Source organism: Microcaecilia unicolor, chromosome 9 (assembly GCF_901765095.1).
Source record: "Microcaecilia unicolor chromosome 9, aMicUni1.1, whole genome shotgun sequence".
Lineage (NCBI taxonomy): Eukaryota > Metazoa > Chordata > Amphibia > Gymnophiona > Siphonopidae > Microcaecilia > Microcaecilia unicolor.
Window position 1 is genome coordinate 94,000,212 of NC_044039.1, and position 20,538 is coordinate 94,020,749.

General features: G+C 38.1%; 1 protein-coding gene across 6 annotated transcripts in view; it reads left to right on the forward strand.

Moving 5' to 3' along the window:
• The window catches only part of LRMP (lymphoid restricted membrane protein), a 391,035-nt gene that overhangs the window by 168,297 nt on the left and 202,200 nt on the right, over positions 1 to 20,538 (forward strand). For all 6 annotated transcript variants that reach the window (XR_003943302.1, XM_030213974.1, XM_030213975.1 and 3 more), the window contains exons 17-20: positions 9,996 to 10,159; positions 12,130 to 12,244; positions 13,174 to 13,333; positions 17,093 to 17,151. Coding sequence is in view for 5 of the 6 variants with exons in the window: in XM_030213974.1 (XP_030069834.1) it covers positions 9,996 to 10,159; positions 12,130 to 12,244; positions 13,174 to 13,333; positions 17,093 to 17,151 (498 nt within the window). In the remaining variant the exon portion in view is untranslated. The remainder of the gene's footprint in view (positions 1 to 9,995; positions 10,160 to 12,129; positions 12,245 to 13,173; positions 13,334 to 17,092; positions 17,152 to 20,538) is intronic.

Consider the following 20,538-nt stretch of genomic DNA (forward strand, 5'->3'; position numbering starts at 1 on the left):
GGGATAATCCAGCCTTTATCAACCCTTTTGTTTTCATCAAAATATGTAACATGTCTTATGCCAACAATGCCAGTTTTCAGATTCAAAATTCTATATCCTTTGTGTCCTGGAGCATAGCCAACTAAAATGCCCCTTTCTGTTGTGGAATCCAGCTTATGCCTTCTTTGCTTTGGTACATGAGCATATGCTGTACTTCCAAATGTTCTTATGTGTGACAGGTTTGGCTTCCTACCATGCCATGTCTCATGTGGTGTGCGCTCAGCGCCTTTAGTTGGCATTCTGTTTTGTAGGTACACTGCTGTGAGAATGGCTTCCCCCCATAGTCTTTTAGGGAGATTGCTATCTGACAGCATACATCTGGTCATTTCCACAAGTGACCTAAATTTTCTCTCTGCAACAGAATTTTGCTCTGGTGTATAAGCTACTGTTGTGATATGTTGAATGCCTTCTTGTTCTATAAATGTGCGCATGCTTTGTGAAGTGAACTCACCACCATTGTCGGTCTGAAGAACCTTTGGTTTTCTTTCAAATTTATTGCTCACCATGGCTACGTATTTCTTCAGCATGTCTGTGACTTGACTTTTCTCTTTCAGCAAATAGGCCACACAATATCTAGAGAAATCATCCAAGAATATTAGCACAAATCTGTTATTTCCCAATGATGGGATATTAAACGGTCCACATAAGTCACTGTGTATTAAGTCCAGCACTTTATTACTCCTATTTCCTGTGTATGCAGGAAATGAGGGTCTCACACCTTTTTGAGTAACACAGTCTATGCATTTCTCCATTTTACCAGCATCCTTCCTTACTTGCGCCATATGTGAGGCTTCACCTGAAATGCTCAGTTTATAAACATCATTATGCATAAAAGCTTCAGCATACACTTCATCATTTTTAGAGATTGTGCACTTACTGTTTTCAAAATGAATCGCAAATCCCTTCTTATCTAATGTAGATACACTAAGCATATTGCAAACTGCTTGGGGAATATACAAGACATCACTTACAGGAATTTCTTTAACTTCATTAGACACTTTGCATTTTAAGAATCCAATACCTTTTGCTTGGATCTTAGCAGTCCCTGCGTTTGCAGTTTTAAGAATACCTTCCTCTGGACACATTTCCTGAAAGAAATCTTTACAATTGGTTAAATGGCATGTGCTCCCTGAATCCAAAATCCAAGTACTTTCATTTGAATTATTATTTACCATAGTCAAAGATTTTTCTGCCATTAGAAAGCCCTTGTGTTTATCTTTGTCCTTCATACATTTCCTGGTTTGAAAATTCTTTAGTTCCATTGGCTTAGGTGAGCTAGAGGGAGTGTTTTGTGTTTCCTTACACCATTTAGATACATGTCCCTCCTTTCCACATGAGTAGCAAATCAGCTTGCCCTTGGGTGGAGTTTTCCCATAGCTCCGCCTTCCTCTGTTCTTTGCCAAGAAATTTGTTTCATTTCTCTCTGACTTGCTTTGAGAACACATCTCCTCAGAATCATTTATTATGCATTCCTGCCTTAGTTTTGATGTTGCCTGTTCAAAAGATTGCCCTTCAATGGCCTCATTTACAGACCTAAAAACATCAAACTTCTTTGATAGTGAGGTAAAAAGAAATGCTCTTTTCAATGCATCACACATGGGAATTCCAGAAAGTTCTAGCTTTTGAAATGAAGACATAAGATGCATAATGTGATCATTACATTTACTTTTATCCCTTAATTTGGTTTCATTCAACTCTGCCAACCAAATTGGTTGCTGCTTTGCATATGTAGTTGCATACATAGTTCTCAGTTTATATAAAATGTCCTTTGGTGTATCTTTTCCCTCCACTAATATGGCTTGTTTCTCTGAGAGAGCTTCCAAAAGCATGCACTTCACATAATAGTTTGCATTGTCCCATTCAGCCATATTTTCAGCTGTTCTGTCTTGGTCTAAGCATATATTTAATCCTTTTGCTCGAAGGAGACATATGAATCTTAGTTCCCATTGCTGATAATTAAACTCAGTTAATTTAGGCACCTTGAGAGAATAGAAAAATGGTGAATTTCTTCCCTCAGCCATTTTCTTAGCCTTCTGTCTGCTGTGTGGGGGGAGAGAGAGACAGACTGAATCTTTCCTTTAAAACTTAAGAGAAAAATGTGGCCTTTTTTTCTGCCTGGTAATATTTCTCTTCTTTTTCAATTCCTGGACCCTGGGCCCATAACCCTTTTGTTGGATTATTTGTAGTAAATAATTAGCAGATTTTAGTACACACAGCTTCAGCTTTAGAAATGTTAATTTCTTTCTTCATCTCTCTCTCATTCACCCCTGAATAATTCACTGCTGAGTCACTTTAAAGTTGAAGTAACAAAACATCTGTTTACTCACAGTTTGCAGTTAGATTATAATCAGACAGGCTTATATATACATATTACTATACATTTGTATTATCAGCTCCTTCCATGTGCTTAGATGGTAATGGATGCTCACACCACCATAGATCCTCTCAGGTTAGGAGAGATCATGAGCTCCATGTGCTCCATGTGCTGCATCTGCTGCATCTAACCCCCACAGGAAGTTACATAGCTGTGTGACCTCTCTAAGTAATTCACATCAGAGGTCACAGAGTAATCACAGAGAAATAATAGGTGACAGGCAATGCATGTAAAATACAATTACATTCCAACAAAAAAGTGTAATCGGAATCTGATTTAGCCCTTTGGTATCATCTGTACCTGCTGTACTGGTGAATCTCTTCATAAAGGCAGTTGATGATAAATTTAAAAAAAAATCAGTTTTATCTGGTATTTTATTTATTTGCTAAATTTCTGTACTGCTTAAAAACTAGGCAGTTTCAAAATATAAAGCATAAAATCCAAACAACCAAACATTAAAATTAAAAGACAGCATAAAAAGTGCAAAAATCTCTTAGATATATCACAGACAATAGAAACACTGTTCTTACTGCATCAACTTTCCTCACATAAAAGCTTCTACAAATGAGTATTTCATTATACTGGCTCATAGACGCAGTTGTTCCTCAAATGCATTCCTCATCAGTGCTTAGCTACCGAAAAGGCAGTGGTTCTTGTAACATATCATACTGTAGAAATCTCATCTAAAGGTAGGTGCATTGCAGCTTCTGACCTTAGACATCTATTGGGTTGTTATACAGTGAAACAGTCTTTCAAATACTTTGGGGCAGACACATAAACAGCTTGATGAACAAAACAGAGAACGTTGAACTGTATGGTGCATTATGCGTCACCCTTGACATACCAGCAGCCAACCTAGCAGCAGCATTTTGTACTAGCTGCAGTGCCTGCATCCTGGTCTTAACCATACTCTGAATTATCCCATGAAAATCATATAGTGGCAACATAGGTCTCATCCTGTATAACAAATGGAGCTGTGCAAAACATATCTGCATGACACTTACCACCTGATTTTTCATGGTAAGTCCTGAATGCAGATAAACGCCTAATAATTTCACCACTTTTTGAACTGATAAAAACATCATGCAAAACTTCAGGCCAAAATTCCTCCATGGTTCTCCCCAGAATCATCATTTTGGATTTTGCTATATTCAATGTCCAACTATTCTCATTCATCCATACATTTATCCTATCCATGTATAGCTGCAGCTGAGCTTCTAACCAACCCCTCCAAGAAATAACAGGAATGAAGAACTGCACAATGTCTGGATAAAGGCGATAGTCAATTCCTAGACTCTGAAATTCTGCACCCAAAGATGACGTACACATTAAATAACAGGGCTGAATGGGCTGACCCTTGATGTACCCATTTCCTTCACAACAAGGTTGACAGAGGGCAGCAGACGATGTTCAAACTAACACCTTTATTAAACATCCAGGACTCGACATGAGTTGTGTTTTGGCCCATGAGGGCCTTCCTCAGGAGTCTTTGTTTTCCAAGTTTGTGCTCCATAGTGTTCAAGCGCTCTACAAGGCTAATTGGAAGAAAATAGCAAGATATTGAACATTACTTCCATCACATTGGACTTGGCATTACATCGGCATACATCCGACCAAAGACTCCTGAGAAGAAGCAGCACTGTTACTGCAGCAGTAAGGAGCAGAGAGAAGGTGCTGCAGAGGAGAGGGGGTTGCTGTTGTGCTGGGAGAGGTAAGAAGAGGTGCTGGCTAGTGGGGGAGGAATGATGCCATTAACGCATTAAAAAAATTAAATGTGCGTTATGCATGTAATGCATTAATCGTATTATTAATGTATTAAATATACAGCCCTAATAAAGACATTAATAAGCATAGGTCAATACAGGCATAAAACTAGCTATAATCAATTGAATAAATAACTAAAGGACAATTTAAAACATAAATATAAATAAATAATCAATAGGGAGATGTACCAGAAAAAAATTAAAATTCAAACCTCATAGAAACACCAATAAGTCTGTGTCCAGAATGTGTCCATGTGGTATCAGGGTTTTAAACTTGGAAATGAGACATTCAGTCTTGAGCAGCAAAGTATCGGTGTCACCTTCCTTCCATGATGGTCTTGGGATGGAAAACACAAAGAATGATATTACCCAAAATTATGTACTTGGGTGATGTGCTCCACTTGAAGTTTTTCCTTTAGCTGTTTCTTGATGACACTTTTGTGTATGCTTTTATTGAATGCTCTTTGTTTTTCCAATATATAATATTCCACAGGAGCAGATAGCCATGCAAACTACACCCTCAGTTTTGCAGTTTGAAAAATATTTGATTTCATATTTCTCTCCTGTGCAAGGGTGGACAAAACTCCTGCTCCTCAGATTGACACTACAGATAGAACTACTGCACTGGAAGTGCTCAGTGGTAGTTTCCTTCCATTCTCAGTTATTCATAGTAAAACAGAAGGCATAAGCTGAGAAGACCTGCTGAGGGAGGAAACGTCCATAAACTGTTAAGGTAGACCTGGGGGAAAGCTGCTTTCTCTGATGTTAGTATAGTAACATAGTAAGTGGCAGATAAAAATGGTAAGTGGCAGATAAAAATGGTCCAAAGTATCATGAAATCTTGGTACAAGTGATGTGGACTGGTCACTGTTGGAAACAGTATACTAGGCTAGATGAACACAACAGTTCTTATGTTCCCTGCTGGTTTTCAAGAAGCACAGCTCAGCTCTTGATCTTAGAATGTGACATTAGCTCAGTTACCCTTCATGGCCCAGAATAATGCAATTTAAATGGCACATTGGAATAGTTAAATCCCAAACCAGTTGTGTAGCAGAACATCAATGTGTCCTTTGTCCTCACAGAGGAATATTCTGGAGTCCTTTTCTTAATCTGGCCTGCTGTAATGCAGAATCATGGAGGATAGGCTAGCCTGCCATTTATTGGACAGAGCATGTCTCCATTTCTTTTGGAGTGCAGAATAGCTCTGCATCCAAGGTCCAGGTGACATCTTGTGCCCTCCGCAAGATTCTAGGGAATGAGTAGAAAATGCAGGAGCCTAATAGGGGGCTCAGATGCAGCCTGATGGGCAGCCTGGCGGTCATAAAATTCACAGCGTATACCGCTATCTCCAAGAAAGCTAGGCTTGAACCCAGATATCGCTGAGACAGGGAAGTTTGGAGGGGAGAATGGGAACGCTGAAGGAGCAGCCAAGAGTGGTTTTTCACAATGAGGTGAGTGGTAACCATAAAGGTGCATCCTACTTCTACCCTGAAGTCCAGAGCGGAGGGTATCAGAGACTGGACCCATCCTTCCCTCCAATGCATACCAAACACTGGTCCAAAGTGTTGATGTTTTGTAATCTGGGTTTTAGCTTTAGTCTTGGAGAGTATCATTTCTTATTCTAGATTTATACCTAGACGGTATACCTGGAAAGATCTTGGATTTTTTGGCAGTCTAGCAAAGGACCCCTTGAGTGAGCAGTAACGGTGTACAAAGCTGGGAAGTTGTTTTTTGCCTTTCATATCTATCTTGCAGAGGCAGGTAAAGGAATTTGAAGATCCCACAAAGGATCAAGAAGAGAAGGCAGGAGATAGCCAAGAGAGATGCTTCATGTTGGAGGAGTTGAACTGATTTTTCTGAATGATATTGACTTAATTTTTATTTGCTTTTATCCCATTTGTACTGTATCTACTTTAGGTGATCTCAAATGAACGTGCCATTTTCTACAGTAACTTTGGAGTCAGCTTGGATTTTTGTGTTTATGCACGTTATTCATTAAAACTTAGGCTGAAAGACTTTCCTCTGAAATTTTCACAGATACAACCTGGTTATTAAATACTGAGATGTCTCCTAAAAGGCTAGGCTATTGAATGGGCACAGGAATGTTTCCCAAACTACTAAATCTTTATAGCCCTGTTGACTTGGATATAATGTCTCTTCTAAAATTAGAATGCTGCATTAAAATAGAAGACTTAGAAAAGATAAAGAAGGGTGACCATAATGATCATTTAATGCAGCATCTCTTTAGAGATGTAGCAACTAGAATTACACACAATACTTAAGGTGGGGTAACACCATGGAACAATACAGAGTTATTATTTTTGTTTTATTCTCTATTCCTTTCCTAATAATTCCTAACTCAGCATTGCTTTTTTGGCCACCACCACACACTGAGCAGAAGATTTCAATGTATCATCCATGAAGTTACCTAGATCATTTTCCTGGGTGTTTTCTTTTAATGTGGAGCCTAAAGTGTAGCCATAATTTGGGTTATTTTCAATATGCATCAATTTGCATTTACCTACAATAAATGTGCGATTTTGGATGCCCAGTTTTTCAGTTTCATAAGGTCCCCCTGCAATTTAGTAAATTTGAATAATTTTGTTGCCATTTCCAAATTTCAAGGAGCTATTGTTACTGGTTTGTTTTGTATGACACCCGGGAGGGAGTGGAAAACATGAAAAAGGATCTGAGGAAGCTAGAAGAATGGTCTAAGGTTTGGCAATTAAAATTCAATGCGAAGAAAAGCAAAGTGATGCACTTAGGGAATAGAAACCCTCGGGAGATGTATGTGTTAGGCGAGGAGAAACTGATAGGTACGGACGGGGAGAGGGATCTTGGGGTGATAGTATCTGAGGATCTGAAGGCGACGAAACAGTGTGACAAGGCGGTGGCCGTAGCTAGAAGGTTGTTAGGCTGTATAGAGAGAGGTGTGACCAGCAGAAGAAAGGAGGTGTTGATGCCCCTGTATAAGTCGTTGGTGAGGCCCCACCTAGAGTATTGTGTTCAGTTTTGGAGGCCGTACCTTGCGAAGGATGTAAAAAGAATTGAAGCGGTGCAAAGAAAAGCTACGAGAATGGTAAGGGATTTGCGTTACAAGACGTATGAGGAGAGACTTGATGACCTGAACATGTATACTCTGGAAGAAAGGAGAAACGGGTGATATGATACAGACGTTCAAATATTTGAAAAGTAATAATCTGCAAACGAACCTTTTCCGGAGGTACGAAGGCGATAGAACGAGAGGACATGAAATGAGATTGAAGGGAGGCAGACTCAAGAAAAATGTCAGGAAGTATTTTTTCACGGAGAGAGTAGTGGATACTTGGAATGCCCTCCCGCGGGAGGTGGTGGAAATGAAAACGGTAACGGAATTCAAACACGCGTGGGATAAACATAAAGGAATCCTGTTCAGAAGGAATGGATCCTAAGGAGCTTAGCCGAGATTGGGTGGCAGAGCCGGTGGTGGGAGGCAGGGATAGCGCTGGGCAGACTTATACGGTCTGTGCCAGAGCCGGAGGTGGGGCAGACTTATACGGTCTGTGCCCTGAAGAGGACAGGTACAAATCAAAGTAGGGTATACACAAAAAGTAGCACATATGAGTTTGTCTTGTTGGGCAGACTGGATGGACCATGCAGGTCTTTTTCTGCCATCATTTACTATGTTACTATGTTACTTATATTGGAGCATCTTCAGTTGCCCCACAGTGAGTAGAATTTCTACAGTAATCCAGTGTCAGAGTAAGTTGCATGATCCATGTTGTGAATCACTAGACTTGGCTGACTATCAAGAAACTAAAAAAAAAAAAAAAGATAAACAATATTGTGCTGAATAGATTCATCAGAATGAATGCTGAAGGCTTGATTTTGGTGTCATTTAAAGTATGATATAATTAGTTTGTGCAATAAGGCAGATGCTGTTTTTACAAATACTTGACTCAGTTCTCTGGCCATAGGCTCTTTCACTTCTGTCATGCTGCACAATATGGCTGTGTCATTTGGTCAGACCTGTTGCCTTAGCCCAAGCAGCTGAGATGGTAGATTGGCCACTAACAAACAGGCAGGCCGAATTCCTATTACATTACACTACAAATAGTTTACATCAGGGGCAGGAGCATTATGAACGTAGAGGAAGGTTTTAGTAGTATACATAAATATAATTCAGAGTAGCTGTAAATTTCAAAACAAAAATCAGTGTACAGAAAGCTTAAGCATTTTGATGTAGGAGCTTTAAAGTTGATCATGAACAGTTTTTTGTATATGCTCATGATGGCTGTGTTACATTTAAGGCTTTTCAGGTATAAAAACTTAGATTTTGAGCCCTCTAGGGACAGAGAAAGTACCTGCATATAATGTGTACAGCGCTGTGTAAATCTAGTAGCGTTATAGAAAAGATTAGTAGTAGTACTATCCTCTTTTGCTTAACATGACCCTCATATGAGCATATACAAACACTTTTTTCAATTAAAAAAACCATTTGATTTAATTTACCAAATTTATATTTTTGTATGCTATTGCTGTTTGGGGTTTTTGGCATAGACTTCTCCTTCGAATTGTCTTTTTGATTTCCTTCTCCAGTATTTCTTTGTAAATCATAGTATACATAGATATGTTGTGCTCTGCTCATGACATAATTTGTGCATACTTGTTTCAAAACCATCAGACAGACAGGAGTGAAAGAACAAACAAACAGCTTCACATTAAGTGAAGGAATGGGGTACATGGCCCCAAAAGACAGCAAAGACCAAGCTCTGACTTGAATTCCACCCAGGAGACTGCTTCAGGGAGAATAATTCATAGATGGCAATGGCCACAACTTATATACTCATTTAAACATTTTATAGCATCAAGCAACAGAAGTCCCTTGCTAGTGGCTTTTTAATGACTACTTTCTCTAATAAGTATTTGCACAACAATGCAGGAGTAAGAAAACAAGAAGACAACCAGTCTACTATATCCAACATGGAACAAAAAGAAGCAGACCTGAAGAAAGTCTTTTATTGGTTGTTCAAAGCACCTAGGACACAAAAACAAGTGCCCAACATGGCCATGTTATGCCAGAAAGTATAGGCTATGTCAGGAGCAATGAAAACCAGCTGGTGTAAAGCTATAAACTTCACCAATGCTGACTACAGATGTCTCTTCCTGGGTCTGTTTATAGTTTTACACCAGCTGGTTTTCATTGCCCCTGAATCAGCCTGTACTTCTGGCGAAACATGGCCATCTTGGACACTTATGAGTCCTGGGAGATTTGAACAACCAATAAGACTCTTTCTTCAAAAGGTCTGCTTCCTCTTTTTTTTGTTCCACTTTGCTCAATAATGTACAGTGCTAAAATTAGGTTGGGAGACAAGCTTGAGGTGACAGGGCAATTTACTGGGACTATTTTTAGCACAGCACTGGAGTTTTATCAGTTTGTTGTAGACTGCTGTAAATTGAGACCATTTTCCAACAATAAAGCCAATGAAAAGTGAGTTCTTCAGATTCAGTGGACTTTCAGTGTTGGTTATACTATGTCTAGGCTTCACAATAAAATTCTCAACAGCAATAAATTGGAGTGTTGTGTGATTAAAAACAGTGTGGTGGTGGTGGTGTGCATATCCATTTGACAGAATGGACTTTTCTACCATTGTTAGATGATCCTGAAGAAACATGATCTGGAGAAGCCTTAAAATAAAAAGGATGGTATATATTTTTTTCTTAAACAGATTTATGGTGGGGAGCTAATAGCATGTATTAAGTTAGCCCAATAAAAATGTATCGCTTTTATAATTTTTTTACATTTATTAACCTTTGTTTCTATGATTTGGTTAAAACAGATTATCAGGAGAGAACTGAAAGAGAAGAGGGATTATTGGATTGAGAAACTTGGGCTTCTGGAAAAGCAGTGTGCCTCCTTGGGTCAAGAGTTTATCAAAATGGCAGGCAATCTTCGCAGAACAAGAACGGAGCAATTTTATATGAAGAAAGAACTCTCTTCCAGGTACCTGTTCACAAAAGCTTTCTGAGAGTCCTCAGTTTAAAAACATGTTTCAATAATGTTTAAAATGTCACCTAATGAAATCCACGGGGTTTTGTAACACGCGGACCACTGAACCCTGATGCAGGTCTACAAAACAACGGCCATTGTTGGTCGTGGCCGACGTGCATAAAGAACCCGCAAGTTAAACCACACCAGACAAAGCTAAGTATATTCTGGTGTGAGTTTTGTCATTTAAGAGAAGTTGGTCTAACTATTTAAATTATGCAAAGTAAAGTGCTTTAACATACAATACTGTTTAGACACAACTGAGGTTTTTAGGCCAATGATGATGAAGTCCAGCCCCTGAAGCTAAGTTAAGCTAGGGGCTTCTCGAGGCCTTTCCTCTTAAATTCAGACATACTCATGCTTTATTATTGGGATCTCTCCACTATCTATATTTTAGAATCTGTAGCCACAGTGTTACTCAAAGTAGGTGAAAGAAACCTGGCATATAACCAGCTAGTCTCTTTAACCATTCTTATTTCTTTTAAAACTTAGGTTTTTTTTCTAAAGATTAGTGCATGGTATCTGCCTAGGACCCATTTTATTCCTGTGGGCCCTGCTGCAGATATGTGCTAATCTTCCTACTTTTTTGATGCTGCTTTTAACTTCTAACCCTTACTTGTTCAGTACCCATATTTTATCATTCCCACCTTTAGTAATTCCCTTATCTGTTATTTGTTCTGTCTGTCCTAATTAGATTGTAAGCTCTGTTGAGCAGGGACTCTCATGTTCAAGTGTACAGCGCTGCATACTTCTAGTAGCGCTATAGAAACAAGTAGTAAGTAGTAAACAACCCTCTTAGTATAGAGACAAGTAAATGTGCTCCCTTTTTCAGGTACACATCCCTCCAAAATCTTCAACCAGCTAGTCTGTTTAAGCTTTCTACATGGGTGCATTGAATTGACTCTCTTAAAACTTTCAGCATTTGAAGGTTTGTCATCAAATCAGAATAAAAAAATATACAAAATGTCAGAATGATATTTGGAAATTTGTTAGGGAGGGCTCTGTCCCTAATGATTTGGAGTTCCTAAGATGTCCAGGCAGTCAGCCCTAAAGAGGACAGTGACTTGTGATTGACTCCTTGTTTTGTGTGTCAGATAAAACTAATTTCTGTAAAGAAACCAAGACTGACCAGGTGAGTTACATAAGTGGTACATCAAATGTAATTGAATCGGAAATGTGGGAGGACTGAGTCAGGGTGGTCTACTTGAAATAGCAGTTAATGCCTCTCCATAAACTCTCCCCCTGTTCTTTGTTGCAACATTGATGATCCTTGTATCTATCTGTTCACCAAGAGTGCTCATCTGCAATACCTACAGTGATACCTATGATGACTTCCATCCCGTTCCAAGTTATACATCATGTCTCGGAGAGAGGGGAATAATTCTGTTGCTGGTGCTGCGTAACATGTCCAAATACTGTGATCAGTCGTCTTCATGTACCTGAGAGCATTGGATGGTCCAAGCAGATGTTTAGTGGTTGAAATACAGAAATGTTTGACATAGCAACCTGCGGGGTTGGGACCACTAGGGAAAGGAGGGAGGAAGGGTATTGAGGGACCCCCCTAACCTTTGTCCTTTTGCATATCAAGCAGCAGGTAGCAAAAAAAAAAAAAAAGCAAAACAAAGTATCAGAGTGTAAGAAACAAGCTTCTAACATATTGGATCCCATATGGTGATCTTTTAAGCATTCCTATAGTCACAGTTTAAACCCATGAAGTCTCTGCAAACAAAAATTATTCATCCATTTGTGTATTTGATTATAAAAATATCTAGCTTTCTTTGTTTACAATTGATGGGTCTATCAGCTTTTGAGGAACTGTTATGTAGATGGAAGAAAATTTCTCACAAAGAATGACGATTTCTAATGTGAGAAGCGGTTTGTGGTTTAGTCCTGCTCTTTCTACTTCCCTTTCTTCTGTTCTCTAGGTTGCATGAAGTAGAAACACTCAAAATATTGCAACAAGAAGCTGTAGAAAAGGCAGATACCCTTGAATGCCAACTTCAACAAGCTACCAGACAGCTGGAGGATGCTTACAAACAGGTACATACTAATGTCTGCAGCTGCTTGTTTTCAGGCTGTTATGCTTGGTTAGCTCCGCTGTATTAAAATCACATGACAGAGAAGCTCTGTGGTTTAAACATCAAATTTGAGTTAGCTTATTGTATATATCGGAAGAGGAAAAGGGAGCCTTTGAAGGTGTTGATGTCGTTTTGCTGAGGCTATACGATATAAGAGATTTTTTGTCAAGTTCATAAGGTGGTGGTTTTCAAGAAATAGCCTAATGGTTACTATTGTAAGCTCTTTGAGCAGGGACTGTCTTTCTTTTGTGTTTGTACAGCGCTGCGTACACTTTGTAGCGCTCTAGAAATGTTAAATAGTAGTAGTAGTAGTAGTACTATACTGAGCTGGGATCCTGGGGAACTGGATTTGATTTCCACTGCAGCTCTTTGTGACCCTGTGGTTGGTGCATTACCAAGCAGTAGGTTGGATTGACAACTGTTGTGTTTATTTGTTGACTGTTTAGTTTTCCTTCAGTTGTCAAACTGTCTTGTGTATTTGTACTTTACTTTCTGTCTTTACAATTGGCAGTCTTACTATATTGTTTTTAACTGGTTTGTAAACAGCTGTGATCCACTAATTGGAAATTGCAGTATATCAAGTATTTTAATAAACATAAACAAGTAGGTCCAGTTTCCAAAATACCCCAAATTAATATGTATGAAAGATTTGCATGCATTCTACCTCCATTTTTATGCAAACCTGTTGGCATGTTCATTACAAGGTATCCCAAAAGAACAACCTGTGTATGTCCTCGGTCTGTCAGTGAATATTGCTAGTAGAATGTGAGCGTGCCAAAGCACATCTATCACTTTTTATGGTAGTAATGTTTACACTGCCATTGTCTGAATGTGTACAGTAAAGTAAACGCTTAATATTTATGGATCCTGATCCAAAGTACATATGCTCAGGTGAGCGAGCAGGATGGTGTGCTGTGCTCTGCACAGAAAGCAGCAGAATCTCTGCAAGGCAAGTTAGAGGAAGTGATTACCGAACAGCAAAACCTCCAAGCTTTGAATACCAGCTTATCGAATACTTGCCAGGCACTTCAGCAAAAAGTGAAAGAACAGAGTAAGTAGTCAATATTTTTCATTTTATGCATGTACAGCACTAATTTTCTTGGATTATCATTCCATTAAACAAAGTCTAAATAAGAATGAAATTACATTTTACTTAAATATTGATCTTACCTGAAACATTATTTTTTTTTAGTACTCTATTCATTCTCCCACTTTTCATTTCTTTCTGTGTCCCTTTGCTGCTGTTTCATTGCATATCAGAAAGTTAAACTTTATGTAGTGCTGTAGAGAGAAAACATAAATATAGACCATTTTAGAGCTATATATTTAAATTCAAGGGTTGACTGTAAGCATAATGTCCCCTTAAGATTGCATATTAGGAGTTGCCACTTGATTGAATAAAATAGTTCAAGTTCAGACTTTTTTGGGTTCTTTTTTTGCATGGGTTCCACTGTGGTTTGAAAAGTAATCCTTGCACAATAAGACAGACTAAGTAACAGCCAAAAATCATGAGGAAAGTATGGGGTAAAGTTACATTCCATATTAAGAGCAAATGGAAGTGATGGCCTTTTTTTTTTCTTCTTTTAGGCAAATTACTGTGTTGCAAACCAGAAACATGGTGCACTGCACCTACGTTTTTAAAAAATACACGTTCTAGAGGACAATGTTAAATCTACCCACATAAAACAGATTAGCATGCCTAGGCTGACCTGTCTGAACTTGCCTTTAATCCAGCCCAGGGTATATGTGGACTTCTACAAATGCATGCATTTAAGTCTTACTACAAAGTGCTTTTAGTGGATAGGAAGGTTTGCAAAATGTACATTATTTCTACTTTATAGATTTCAATTACCCAGTTAGTTGCTTCTAGAGCATGAACTTGAATACCAGTTTTCATAGCACTTACTCGCCTGAGGAATTTCTTTGAATATTAGCACTCAGTTTTACAATTATGTAAGTTATATTAAAGTTGCCTCCAGGTAGGATTGTCATTGTTTTTAGACGGTGGTGCTATAGAATGAAATTTTTTGTTGAGAACCTGTCAGTACAAATTTACTTGATGTAGAATAAAACCAGTAAAACAGAATATAAATTGGAGAACAGAAATGACCAAAACGAGGTGCACTATTAAGGAAGAATGCTTGTTTTTGTCCTTGTGGCTAGATCGTTTTTTTTGGGGTTTTTTTTTTTTTAGGGTATTCTATTATTCTTTCAGCAGATATGTTATGCTAAAATCCAGGAAATTCAAACCTGTTGGTGTGTATTTTAAGTAATGGAATTTTTAGTTCTTAAATATTGGGGATAAATTATCCAGTTTTAATTTATTTTTTTTAACTGTAAACATTAGAGTTTATCCCATCTAAATCTTTTTTTCCATATTAGAAAGGATCTAATGATCTTCAGGTTGTTGGCAGCAGTTAAGTGTACTTTGCAATCCTAAGCCCCTATAGTGCTATGTTGTTTTGAATATTGTGGTGTCTGTCTACCAATATGATGACCTCGATGCAAATGGATTTCCCAGGTTCTGAGGTTGGTTGCTTCTGTATCTGCAAAATCTCGGGCAAGAGAGATGTTAAGTGTACGGTTGAGGTGACTCTGTCTTTTCCTATTATACAGACACATGGTAATATTCCTGGAATACAACTAATTTAGGAACCTGATGGACTCTATTACTCCTTCCCCTCTTTTCCCTCGTCCCTTGTAATTACTATCCTTCCTATTCACCTTACTATAGTTCATTTGCATGTTTACCGGATTGGTGATTTCCTTTACGGACTACTGTTAGCCACATTGAGCCTGCCAACGGGTGGGAAAATGTGGGGTATAAATGTTATAAATAATGAAAATAATCCCCGTCCCCACTAATTTAAACATTGAAATAAGTGACACATAGCTTGAAGAAAAAATCTATTTAACCACCAAGAAAAATACTAATTATATAACTCACCATTTCCTAAATTGCATGTGAGTGGAGGAGTGGCCTAGTGGTTAGGGTGGTGGACTTTGGTACTGGGGAACTGAGTTCGATTCCCACTTCAGGCACAGGCAGCTCCTTGTGACTCTGCAAGTCACTTAACCCTCCATTGCCCCAGGTACAAATAAGTACCTGTATATAATATGTAAGCTGCATTGAGCCTGCCATGAGTGGGAAAGCGCGGGGTACAAATGTAACAAAAAAATAAAAAAATTAGTCCAGCTGTTTCAGGCTTCATCTATGTTCTTTGACTGTGGTCCAGCAAGTGTGACTGTCCTTTGAGATAAGGTACTGGTTGCTAGCAGCTTAAAAGATACTTTGCAAGCTGACTTAGTTTAGGCCAAAACCATGTCCTTGCTTTGCCAATATGACACATTATGACAAGTTCAAAAGTTTAAGTAGTTTTTCTAAATCAGTGTGTTGATGTTTTCAAGATATTACCACTTTAACGCTCCCCATCCCTGTGGTAAAACTGATCATTACTGTTACCACAGGAAAACTGCAAATAGTCACCAACTCAGATAGAGTTATTGTGATAGAATTATTCTGATTACCATGGTATTACCACTTCCCCATTTCCATGTCACATTCTTTCCTATATAAGTTAATTCCTAATTATACTTGAAGATTGGGCCTCTTTTTGAGTTTATCCCATCTGATATATTGTGGACTTATAGTGACCTCTGCAATTCTTGTTTGTACCATAAGTAACAATACAAATTTAAAAAGATGACCTGAAAATATCTGACTAGTGAGCTAATTAAAACTGCTTCTCCATTCTTTTCTTCCAGCTCATCGCATTTCGTACCACTTCCACCATCTGTGGTGCATAACATTTTTGAAATTGGGTGCAATTTTTGTGTATAACTTTTTTTTTTAAAAAGCTTTGCACTGCTTATGTGAATTAAGTTTAATGTATTGTAAGCTATTTGCTCAAGTTTTATAGTTTGAGAACATTGCCTCCAGAAGTTTAGACTAATATTTCATCTGTTAGAAATTAATTGGTTCAATGTAAAATAAATTTCCTTTTTGTTTATCTGACCTTAGCTGCTGGGTTCAGATGTTAATTAGTACACAGATTATGTAACAATTACATTTTTGCTTTGTTTTGTCTTTATTTCTCAAGTTTTTTTTTTTTTGTTTTTTTTGTTTTTAACTTTTGACTTATATAGTCTCAATAACCTTTGCTCAGTTTGTTGTACTGTTCTTCAGTCCTGTCCAAACTTCGTGAGTCTTCTCATGGTCACTTTTTTTGTAAATGATTTGCATTGTCACATTTTTTCACTTGCTTCCATTAGCTGTACTTCTATATGCATGTACCTACATTGGAAAAAATACACATGAGATCAAAACTGTATACGTCCTTAAAGAAAACCCTGTGAAGAATATTAAGGTTTTTTTGTATGTATGTATCTGTGTGTGTGTGTAGTTCACATTTCTTGCTTTTTGCCTAATGGTTTTGGGGAAAATTATGCATAAACTGGATAAGTGGAATAGAAGTGCTTTTAAATAGATAAAATGTTAGTATAGAAGCTTACACTCTCTACTGTATAATATCACTTTGTATAAATGTTATTGAACATGTTTAATTATATAAGCCATTTTTCCTACTATCTGCCTTGAACTCCAGGGCTTTTGGTAGCACTATTGTAAGTCTGATATTCATAATATGACCAGCTGGGTGCAAGGTAACTTTTGTGGCTACTTTTAGAAGTTCAAAATAACTTTGTTTACCCATTACCAATAATTTCAGCTTTCTATACAATAAGAACAGAAATCAAGATGTTAATTTATGTTGGTATCTTTCAATATGTTAATTTATGTTATCTTCCATAGCCACTATCCAGTCACTGAGAGAGAAATTGTCTGAAGGGCATCTTTGTGGATTGTGTAAGGTATGAAATTTATATTATAAATTGATGGCGGGAACTGGAAGTTCATGTGTGCAAAATGTAATTATGGTTTTATAGCTCTATTAGATACGTATGAGAATTTATCATGAAATAAGCGTAGGAGGTTGCGGGAGTTTTCCCCACTTGTTTTCTCGAAAAACATATGCACGGAGATCATTTGTTGTAGTTGTATTTGTTGTGGAAGTGTAATTGTATATGTTTGTGTACTGGTATTTGAATAAAAAGATGTAAAAAAATTCACTAAACCTAGTTTATGAAACCTGTGAAACCCAACCAATTTATATGTGGTCTGGCAGTTTTAGGAAGGCTTAAATTGGTAGAGTGAGGAATCTCAAGAAATAGGTTCCTTTGGTGAATGTTTACAGGTAGTTGATAACTTACAGAGTAGTTGACATTTTGTCAAGATATCCAGATACAGAAACCCTCCACAGAAGAGGTGCTTAGTGTCAGAACTCGAGGTGCATAACCCAGTTGGGTTTTCAGGATTTCCCCAATGAATATGCATGAGATCAATATGCATACCATGGAAGCAGTGCATGCATATGGATCTCGTGCATAATCATGGAGAAATCCTGAAAACCCAACTGGGTTTGCAGACTGCGAGGACAGACATTGAACACCCCTGGTCTACAGCTTTGAAAAGGACCACTGTTTGAAGACTACTGGTTTCTGAGGCTGCAGAACATACTTTGGATGAAGAAGAAGTTAGTGCATTACAGTCTTTATTATGTGACCTTCGCTAATCCGACCATCCGGCATATTCGACAAACACCCGGTGATGATGTCCCATTGCTGTTAAGTGCACAGGTTCTCTTCCTGTTTTCTGACTTTACACACTGCTGGTTAGTGTTAATAAACAATACTGTATTTTATATACACTATGCCTGTTCTGTATGTATAAAGTATGTTTTCTGCGCATTTTTTAGGTGGGCTGGAGCTGTGAGGGGTGGTTGTGGTAGGGGGGGAAGAAAATCACCAGCACTTCAGAACTGTGCCACCAGGTAGCTAGAACCAGAGTGCACACCTAATGATTTGCAGGACGAGTTGATTTGTGACAAGGCCAAGCACGCTTACTGTGGTGGCTGGGCTAGGAGAGCACAAGGATATATAAGAGAGAGAAATCCATGGGTAGCTGTGAATGAAGGTGTCATTCTGCTGCTGAAAAGGCTGGTGCAAGGGTATTGGGCAAGAACCTTCATCCATATGCACCTGTGCCCCCCTCCCCCTCCTAACTCGGTAAACTTTTAGGCCTTCTCAAAACATTATGCTTTTAAAGATTAAACGTTTGTGGTGGGTGAGTGTGTGTGTGTGTATCACCGACAAATGAGGGCAATTTTCAGTAATCATTTATCAAGGTAAATGGGTATTTGAAAACTGACCACCATTCCTTGAGTTTGTGTAAATGCCTGTTAATGTTACTAGCATGACAAGCTATCTAGGCTTTCATAAAGTATTGAAAACCCGGATTATTGATTCTAATTTCTGAGATTTTTGTTCTGTCTGATATAGCTTTATTGTAATAATTTGTATATTTAAGGGAGTTATGTTAGTATTAAGATTTTATGTTTAAGTTTTTTGGTTTTTGTTCACTGTTTTAACACTTCGGTATTTAATCAGTATATCAAGTTAATAAATCTAAATCTATTGTTTTGCATCGATTTCAACAGCTTTATGCTGCCCCCTTCCCTCAACTGATGCTGCTGCACTAGGTAACCTACTTGTCTTGCCTAATGGTTGGGAAGCACTGGTTCCATCTGAATCAGAAACCCAAATGGCTGGACAAAATGAGTACAGCCTAGGTATGTTTCTAGTTGGAGTTGGAAATGGCACACTTTGAGTGGGAGAGAAGATTTTTATTGATTGAACTGATTTTAGCATCTGAGTTTTATGGTAGCAATTTGTGCTGAATATTCTGTTGTGTATATATATTTTTTGAATACATGTATCATGATGGCTTTATTCTTAGCAATCTAGAACAAAATTTAAAGTAGACTCATGCCAAACTAAATGTTTTGCATATTTATATAACTACATATTTCTATATATTTGGCTATTTAATAACCACTAAAACCCATCTAAATCACCTTGGGCTTTGCAATAAAAATAGTTGGTGTTACATAAATATTTGCATAGTTTCCTTTCTTCATCTCTAAGATACTAGGATGTATTCCTTTGTTTTAAAGAAGCTATATTACCTTGCCCTTTGACCAAACAATCAAATACATTTGAATGCGGATTTTCTATTCTAAAAATCAGCCCTGTCTGCGTTTGGAAACTTAGAGCTAAGTGCTGCTTTAGAATTTAAGAAATGTAAATGTTAAAACAAAGGTGTACACATGGACACTTGCAAGCAGAAAGGTTTAATATTCAATTCAAATCAATTCTTGTATACCGCTAATATCCTCTTTCCAGGGTTCAGTTCAGTTCACTTTCTAGGTGAGACAAAAGCAGATAGTGTTAGTGTGAGGTATAAGAAAATTAGATATCATTGATGTAATGTATGAGACTAAAACTATTGGTGGTAACTAGAAGGTAGAAGTCATAATGGATTATTATAAAGCAGTCTTTGGGAAGAGTGGTTTTTTAGCCTCTTCATGAAGATAAAGTAGCTGTTTTCTGTTCTGATGGCAATAGGTAGAGTGATCCATATTTTAACTCCAAGTACAGGGAATAAATAGCTGTAAATCTTCTGATATTGTGTTATCTTTTGAATTGGTGACACTAGCATCAGTTGTTCTTTCAGTCTGTTAGACTGGACCAGACGTAGCGAAGTGGTCTTAACAGTTCAGAGGTGAAAACCGGTAGGATTTGAAAAAATAAATGAGCAGCTTTGAACCTGAGTCTTTCTGCAATGAGAAGCCAGTGCAGTTTGTTGTGGAGTGGTCCCAGTGGACTGGAGAAGGGCGGGTGTGGTTCCTTTGTACAAGAGTGGAAGTAAGGAGGAGTTAGGGAATTACAGACCTGTCAGTCTGACCTCGGTGGTGAGTAAGCTAATGGAAACGCTTCTAAAGAAGAGGATTGTCACATTTCTTGAACTACATGGAATGCAGGACCCGAGGCAGCATGGCTTCACTAGTGGCAGGTCATGTCAGATGAATCTGACTGTTTTCTTGGACTGGGTGACCAAACAGTTGAATGTGGGAGGGGTGCTTGATGTGGTATACTTGGATTTCAGCAAAGCCTTTGATACGGTTATCACAGACTGATAAATTGAGTGCCCTCGGTGTGGGACCTAGAGTAACTGATTGGGTAAAAAATTGGTTGAATGGTAGGAGACAGAGGGTGGTGGCAAATGGAGCTTGCTCTGAAGAAAAGGATGTCATTAGTGGAGTACCGCAGGGATCGGTCCTAGGGCCGGCTCTTTTTAAC